Below are 8,660 nucleotides of genomic sequence, written 5' to 3'. Positions count from 1 at the left end.
TCCTCTTGTGTTTCTCTTTTTTTCTTGTTTTGATTATCCTCCTCCAAAGATGCTCGCTACCCTGAGAGAAAGGCCCTGACTGAATAATAAACACTCCCTTGTGCCAAAAAAGAAAAGCATGCACATGTCTCCAGCAAAATCCGCTTGCTGTTCACATTTGCAAACCATCCTATCACTCTGAAACAGCGTTTTTCTGAAACGCTTCTCTTCAGCTCCTTTCTACTCTACTTTTTTGTTTGCTTTCTCAAATGGCTGGTTTGGGGGGCAGATGGGGGCCATGGTGGAGTAGGGGAGAAAAAACAGAAGAGGAAACTATAGCCCCCAAAAAGGATAAAATTATCCTCCCTGGTAAAATTATCTTCACCGTCATGATCTGTCTCAAAAGTCACCATTTTGTGCAAGGACAGATTTTGCTGACTCTCGACTGTGAAGAACGATTTAAGGTTTGAGTAAACACTTTTGATGGTTCCTAACAATGGCCTTTGGCTTCAGCCTGCCACCTAGCAGCTGGGCTGGAGCTCTAACCATCCACATCCCTCGCTGGCTCCTGGGCCCTGAGAAGGAGGTGCTCTCCGCACCCCCCACCCCCCACCCTGCCCAACGTGTCTTGATTTTTCTGTAAGATCCCTGAAGGCTGGTCACGCTCTCCTTTTTCTGGTAAAACAAAACAAGGATTCTGGCTCAGAGAATATTTGAAGGTCCCCCTTCACACCACAGCTTCTAACGCTCTCCTTGGCTTTGGCCTTCAGGTGAGGATGATACTGAGTGTCCTTGCTTTCTTCTGCCTCAAGGCCAAGGACTTGCCAACACTGCATCCATCCCCAGACTGAAGACTGCTTTTCCCTTTCTCTTTGTTTGAGGTCCTGTCTCAAAGGAATGATACTCATCCCAAAGTCCTCACCACCAGTTTCCTGGAAGTGGGGTGGGTGTGGAGGGCAAGGATTCTCATGTAAATGAAACTCACTCACAGTGGCCTCTCCTGGTAGGTTAGAGCTCTGCAGTGAATAAGCAGTCCACCCCCTCTCAATTTCAGGCTCAGGGATGGAGAAGATTTTTTTTTGGACGACTTCATTTATTCCTGATCCCAGTCATTAACTCCTTCGGATTGACACAGTTAAGTAGTACCTCACCAATCAGAGCAACTGTATGTGTGTGTAAAAGAACTGAAAAATATTTTCGACTGCTTTCAAAAGCTTGTGAAGAAATAACAAATGCATTTCTCTTTGAAGTTCTTCATACATCTTCTTCCTTCTCCGTGGCAATGAGGACCCTAATTCATCATGGCAAGTGGTCAGTTAGAACTAGCCAAAGCCTCTCTGGTCTCAGTCTTACACTCTGTCCTGGAGACATGTTGTGCTGACAGTGGCAGAGACCGGGTCAGATTCAAATGCTGAGAATGGGGGCACCTGGGTGGCTCAGTCAGTTGAGCGTCCAACTCTTGGTTTCAGCTCAGGTCATGGTCTCTGGGTCATGGTCTCAGGGTCATGGGATGGAGTCCCAAGTAGGACTCTAATAAGCTCCGTAGGGCGTCTACTCAAGAGTCTCTCCCTCTCTTTCTGCCCCTCTCCCCACTCGTGCTCTCTCTCTCTCTCTCAAATAAATAAGTAAATAAATACATCTTTAAAAAAATAATGCTGAGAATGAAAACCTCTCCTGAATCCAAACTCCTTATTTTTTAAATTTTATAAAACAATGTTCTCAATAAAAATCAACAGAAAAGGGCAACCTGCAGGCCTAAATTCAAACCAACTGTTTTCCATGCTATAGGACATGCAATGACCAATATGCTATTAGTAAAACTCTAGCTTCAACCAAGAGAGAATGGAGTTTCTGGGTATAACTCAAGGAGCTCATAAAAAATGAAGCTCGAGATGATTAGGGAAAAGACAGATATTCACATATATGTAAATATCACATATTGCTAAATAATACTGATCAATAAAATAAATGATATATTAATATTACATCTTTATCAAATATTACATATTACATATTAAACATATATACATTGTATATACATATATAACGTATATATGTACATGCTTCTCCAAATTTCTTCTTTTATTGCTAATAAGCCTTTGGTTTATTAGCAATGATAATAATAATGGATATACCATAATGGAATAATTACAATGGATGAGGAAATTAGGTGTCAAGGTAAGAATATTAGCAGTCAGCTTCAAAATCAGATTACAGAAAAGATCCCCAGATTGGGCTGTTCCCTGGGACAAAGTTTCTGTTTTCCCCAGATTATGTAGGTCAGAGCAGTTGCAGAGACTGCTGGGCATTCAGCGACCCTGCCAGGCTTTTCCAAGTCCCCTAGGGGAAGGGGGCTGTAGGAAGTCCTGGGGGATAGTGAAGGGAAGAGGGGATGGCAGAATGGGTACAGGAGTAAAGCCTGGGTTTTGCCTAATGGGAAAGAAGGCAGACCCTGAACTCCAAGGACCACCTGTGGAGTGAATCTGAGATTCTCAAACTGTGTCCTCGGTCTTCCACTCATCCATTGTTACCAAATGCAGGCTAGGGAGTGGCTTCTGTGACCTGAGTCCCAGGAGCTGGAGACTGGGATTAAAAACCACGGTTGTCCCGTCAACTTCCACCTTACAGAGCTGCTGCACTTTCCTTGGACCAGTCAACTTCCACCTTACAGAACTGCTGCACTTTCCTTGCAGAGAGTTGCTAATTGATATTCGACTGATGGCTGGGGTTTTTGCAGCAAGAATCAGAACCGCATTAGTAAGGATCCAACGTCGACCTGGAGATTGTGCTCAGTAGTGGACAAGACACAGATGTAAACAGACGAGCTCCATGCTTGCGGGCTTAGTGCCCCAATGATAAGGACAGACATGAAAGGCTCGGGAAAGACATAAAGACTCATGAAGTCCAGGATAGGCGCTCAGAGGAATAACCATTTTGTGTTGGGTGGAATTTCTTTGTCCATTTTGGGGGTATCCTGGGAACCCCGATCGGGCTTCTGGAAAGAGCCTATCTAGAGGAGGAATGAGAAGGTGGCGAAGATTGGATGGAATCTGAATTCCATAAAGACGACGCTAATTTCTGCAATCGACTCGAGGCTCTGCTGCCTGCTCTCGCCACACACACACACACACACACACACACAAACTATGCAGCACAAAGCCAAGTCGGATCCGAAGTGGGTTAGGGTATTATATAAGCGCGTGGCGGGAGGGGAGATGGTCTTTTATGTCTGTTTCTTTCGCTGCGGCGGCGGCGGCGGCGGCGGCAGCGAGAGTGGCTCAGGTTGATTTAGAATACGGATGACAGTAGCCTGGCGCGAGCCCACGGCTGACGAAAGCTGCTTATCCCGCTCGGTTTCCATGGAGACGAGCAGGAGCAGCCGCGGCGGCGGCGGCGGCGGCGGCGGCGAGGCTGTCAGCGAGCGCGGCGGCGGCGGCGGCGATCGCGCGTCCGCGGGGGTCTGCAGGAGGAAGGAGGAGGCCGGGGCCGGGACCCTCGCGGCAGACATGGACTTGCATTGTGATTGTGCTGCGGAAACGCCGGCCGCCGAGCAGCCGTCGGGGAAGATTAATAAAGCTGCTTTCAAATTATTCAAGAAGAGGAAATCGGGTGGCACCATGCCCAGCATTTTTGGGGTCAAAAACAAAGGGGATGGGAAAGGCTCGGGTCCGACGGGCATGGTGAGGAGCCGGACCCACGACGGCTTAGCCGAGGTGGTGGTGCTGGAGAGCAGCAAGAAGGAGGAGCCGCGCGGCGGGGGCGACAGCGGGGGCGGCGGCGGGGGTGGCCGCGGCGGCGGCCGGCCCAACCCGGGTCCCCCCAGGGCGGCCGGGCCGGGCGTGGGCTCCCTGGCCAACAGCTCGGTGGCGAAGTCGCACAGCTTCTTCTCCCTGCTGAAGAAGAACGGGCGAGCGGAGAACGGCAAGGGCGAGCCGGCGGACGCGAGCAAGGCTGGCGGCAAACAAAAGAGAGGGCTGAAGGGGCTCTTCAGCAGCATGCGCTGGCACAAGAAGGACAAGCGGGCCAAGGCGGAGGCGAAGGGCGAGCGCGCGGGGGCCCCGGGCGGCCTCATCCTGCCGGGCTCGCTCACCGCCAGCCTGGAGTGCGTCAAGGAGGAGACGCCCGGACCCGCCGGCGAGCCGGAGAAGCCCAGCAGGGACGCGCCGCGAGACCCAGCAGGTGAGCTCGGAGGGGGAGAGCCGGAGCCCGCCTCCGCCGATCGCGCCCACGTGCCGGACCGCCGGGAGGCCCACAGCCCCGGGGTCCCTAAGGCCGACAGCGCCCGGGGAGAGGACGCCGCGGGGCATCGGCGCGCCGAGAAGCCCCGGGCAGCCCCCGAGCTGGGCGCTGGGGAGGTGCAGACGGCCGAGGATGCCTCCAGGACAGGTGACGTTCCGGTAAAGACCGTCCCCCTTGTCGACTCGGAATGCGGCAGCGGCCGCGCGGCGGCCGTCCCTGACCCTTCCGCTGTTGATCCACCCTCAGACCCATCGGCTGATCGTATTTGTTTGATGTTTTCTGACGTGACTTCACTGAAAAGCTTTGACTCTCTTACAGGCTGTGGAGATATTATTGCAGACCAAGAGGACGAGGCAGGTCCCAGCTGTGACAAGCATGCCCCCGGGCCAGGCAAGCCAGTTCTCTCTAAAAAGAACCCCGGCGTGGTGGCCTACCAAGGAGGAGGGGAGGAGATGGCGAGCCCGGAGGAGCTGGACGACACCTATCTGCAGGAGTTCTGGGACATGCTCTCCCAGACTGAGGACCAAGGACCAGGGCCCCAAGAGGGAGCGGCCAAGGCGGCAGCAGCCCTGGAAACCAAGGTGGTGGCCGAGACGTCCAAAGACGCCAGGTGTGCGGAAGGGGTCAAGGACGTGTCCTTGGGCAAGCACAGGAGGCTCAACCGGATTCCCATCGAGCTCCATCCCAAGGAGGAGCCTAAACCGCCCGAGAAGGAGCAGCAGGAAGGCATCCCCAATAGTGACGAGGGCTACTGGGACTCCACCACTCCGGGGCCGGAGGAAGACGGCACCGGCGGCGGCAAAAAGGCGGGCATCCCCCGGGATAGCTACAGCGGGGACGCGCTCTACGATCTCTACGCGGATCCGGATGGAAGCCCGGCCGCCGTTCCCGCCAACGAGGAGACGTCCTGCTTGTCGCGGTTAAAGCCCGTGTCTCCAGTCACCATCACCTGTCCACTGCGAACACCAGGCAGTTTGCTGAAGGACTCTAAAATCCCTATCAGCATCAAGCACCTCGCGAACCTTCCATCCAGCCATCCCGTAGTGCACCAGCAACCAGTCAGGAGTGAGATGCCCAGAACAAAAATCCCAGTTTCCAAAGTGCTGGTCCGCAGGGTCAGCAACCGGGGTTTGGCCGGGACCACCCTCCGGGCAGCGGCGTGCCATGACAGTGCCAAAAAGTTGTGAGGTCTCCGAAGCCGAGGTGATGGACCCCATGTCAAGGAATACAACTTTCCCTGGAAACCACTCAAATAAGTTTTGTTTCTCCTAAAGAAAGGCTTTTAGGACCATCCCTGCTCCAGAGCCTAGACCGAGGACGTGTCTGGGCCGCTAGCAGGGGCAGGATACACCAGAGAGGGGGAGCTACACATGGGATTCTCCTCTTCAGATAAGTTCCCTGAGAATTATTTTCAAGCACTTTTAATTTTTTACCTTTAAAAAAAAAAAATCACTTGTTTGTTGTTGTTTTTTTTTTTTTCCTTTGATGCGCTGAACACTTGGAAGTCACCTTTACTTGCCTTTGCAGAAAACAACCTAAGTAAGCATCCTGCCATGACACTCGGCTGTGCCAGGGTCCAGAGAGGGCCTAGAGAAACCACTGCCAACACCAGAGGAGCCCCTCCTCTTCCATGACACTTTCCATCCTTCCTTTCTTCTTTTCCTTTTTCTTTACAGGGGGAAAAAAGAGAGAGAGAAAAAGAGAGAGAAAGAAAAGAAAAAGACCCTTTGCTGTATCACTGTGTGGAAAACACCTGCAAAGCTGAAAGAGCCAGGTATTTACCTGATGAGCAGAGGCGATCATTGATTGGCCCAAAACTTGCCTCCTTTTGGTTGCTGGGTATGCATTATAGGTCAGTATCTACCACCAGGACAATAAAGGAGCATTTCGGTTTGGTTGGTTTAGATCATGTGTTTGGGGAGAAAGAAGAAGCTTAGCAGAGCTAGTTTTTTCTTTTTCTTTTTCTTTCCCACCCGGTGAAGAAATGAGGATCAGGGAAAGATTTCACTAAAATGCCAATAGACACAGTATTTTAGTGTTTATAAACTGTAACCTTTTCATGTGTAGATAATGCATATTTTACAGTTTATCCAGCTGTTAACATTTTATAATCTGCCAGTAACCTCAAATTTAAAATCTGGTTTTATAACAAGTTATGATAACTGTCCCTGAACCACTGATGTTCTTTTATGTACTGTAGCCTAAAGCAATTCTGTTTTTGTTTTATATGGGTTCTCTGGCTCTCAATGCAGGAAAAAACAAAAAACAGTCTATTGTGTTGATGTCCCAGAGGAATAGGTTCTGTCTTGTCTTGGGTAAGAGACTATTTGCTTCTCACCCCCAATCCTGGTTTTCAGAGTTTTTTACCTTGGTCATACAAATTTTGGATTCAACCATTCTACAACATGGGGAGTCCCAAATGAGGAACGTGTTTTAAAAACCCAGTAGAAAAATACAGTTTTTCATGTTATTTGACTTTTGCTTTATAGATTCATGACTGAGACAGGTATGTTCAGAATAGGATGCTGGCAAGCCTATGTATCATAAACACTCTATGTCAAGATTTGTTTTTGAAAAGTGGTTTCCTTATATGTATATTTTCTATTATTTTAGATGAGACATTTATTTCAGAACGGGTTACCATATGCCTGGATAGTTTGAGTGATTAACTGAAGCAGTTCCTAGAATGCTATTAGCATCTAATGATTATATAATATCCTCTTTGAAATGCAGTTCAGTGTGTTTAATCAAAGGACTGCAGCTTCTACTAGGAGTTGATTCATGATATGAGGAAGATTAGACATTTTCAAGCAAAACTACATGTATACGAATGGCACAAACATTTCTATATAACTCCCATTTTCCAGAGAGATTGCCTAAGTAATGAGCTAATATTATGTGCTTTCTAAGCTTGTTTTCTATTTTTTAAAGGAAGGAAAGAGGCAAGTTAAGTATATGGAAACCTATTTTAATAGTACAAAGGGAACAAAATAGACCCCAAAGGGAAACAAATTTGAGCCAGTAGCATAAAGCAAATCATTCCCCATTTTAAATTTGCAATGATTCAATTAGAAGAGGTGGTAGAGATTTGTTGAATTTCTTTAGTAGTCAGATTACTGGCTTTTATTGCATTGTGTCAGATCCTTAATGTTAAAGTACTGATTTAATATTTAATTTCCTATATAGATGAGGTCCTATAATCAGGCATAGCCTTAGGCACTCTGAACCCACCACCAGGAATTCATAAAGCCACTCACACTCACACGTGCTTATGCACTCAACTGTGCACAAACTAACAGACAAAGGCATGTACTGTACACTTGGAAATATTCTACAGATTATTTCTGTCTTGAGAAAGGGATTTAAATTTAATTTCATGCTGATTGTACTATTTAGACTCCACATGCATTCATCTTCCCCCAGTGAATGTACAGAATATAAATGTTTATTTCTGGCCGTAAAACAAAGAGTGTTTATTTTCTTCTTGTGCATTTTCTTGTGAGGGTTATCTTCTCCTCTGTGTGAATCCGTGACAGAGTTTTATTTATTCATTTGTTCGATTGTACAGAAAAGTTAAAAGTACCTGAAGTACAGATGAGAATATTCTAACAGTAAATGCAATCTATCGGTAAATCTATTTTGTTAGGACTGGGACAAAGTGTTTTTTGCTTTCACAGTTTTGGGGGCTCATTCCTGCCATTTTACCACTATGCTGTGTCTTCTTTTTACAAGTAAAGGGAAATGTCAGCAAAGCTCCCTTTCATTTCCCCCGCCTGTCAATTAACCAGTTATACAAGATGTAAAATATTTTCTCTTTTCATTATTTTTTCCATATGTTTTCCACTTTTTAAGAAACTCTCTGTCTTTAAGAATTCCACCCACACCAGGCAAATGAAGGATGCAGGCAATTAATTAAACGGCCTCGGTAGCTAGCTGGGAAATCAGGATCCATGCAGAAAGCCTGCGTCTTAACCTTTTCCACCCACAGACAAGGGTTCACAGTTGCTTTTTTTGTGCCAAGGGCTACTTTCTCCCATTCATGTTCCTGGAGATTGCTTCCACCCACCCCAGCATTTTAATAGACGTATATTCCAATTATTATTAATACATTTCCTAATTCGGCCATATTTGCTGATTTTTTTTTGTAATGGGAAGGATTAAATATGAGCTGATGACACCTTTGCTGTGTGTGTATGATTCTGAGATGCTAGTTCATTAGGTCTCTTTAGTCAGAGAGCTGGACAAATTAGAGGGGGAAAAAGTCAAATCAATTGTTGACCATGAATTTATCAGTGAGTTTAATAGCTTTGCACAAAGACAGCCTGACTTTAATAACTACATTACACAGACAATGTTCCTTGAACTACTCTGACATCAGTACTAAAGGCAGTTGGATGCTTTTACATTAGCACCGACTGGAAGAAATTTTACTATAGCATTGT

At 47.4% G+C, this 8,660-nt stretch overlaps 1 protein-coding gene across 2 annotated transcripts; it reads left to right on the top strand.

Annotated features, from left to right (window-relative positions):
• The first annotated feature begins 3,254 nt into the window (after window positions 1-3,254).
• AMER2 (APC membrane recruitment protein 2) lies at window positions 3,255-8,287 on the top strand. Of its 2 annotated transcripts, XM_082700926.1 has the most exons (2): window positions 3,258-4,158; window positions 4,537-8,287. In XM_082700926.1, the coding sequence occupies exons 1-2, from the start codon at window positions 3,279-3,281 to the stop codon at window positions 5,403-5,405; spliced, it is 1,749 nt and encodes a 582-aa protein (XP_082557052.1). In that variant the 5' UTR covers window positions 3,258-3,278; the 3' UTR covers window positions 5,406-8,287. The 2 variants fall into 2 exon arrangements, with proteins under 2 accessions (XP_082557051.1, XP_082557052.1); XM_082700925.1 differs by having other exon boundaries at window positions 3,255-5,516.
• The last annotated feature ends 373 nt before the right edge of the window (window positions 8,288-8,660 follow it).

This window comes from Mustela nivalis, assembly GCF_964662115.1.
Source record: "Mustela nivalis genome assembly, chromosome: 15".
Taxonomy (NCBI): domain Eukaryota; kingdom Metazoa; phylum Chordata; class Mammalia; order Carnivora; family Mustelidae; genus Mustela; species Mustela nivalis.
Note: the sequence above shows the minus strand (reverse complement) of the source record. Positions and strands in the feature narration are given on the sequence as shown.

Excerpts from the sequence above, each read along its gene's own strand:
- AMER2 (XM_082700925.1), top strand. The coding sequence starts at position 3,279 with ATGACAGTAGCCTGGCGCGAGCCCACGGCTGACGAAAGCTGCTTATCC.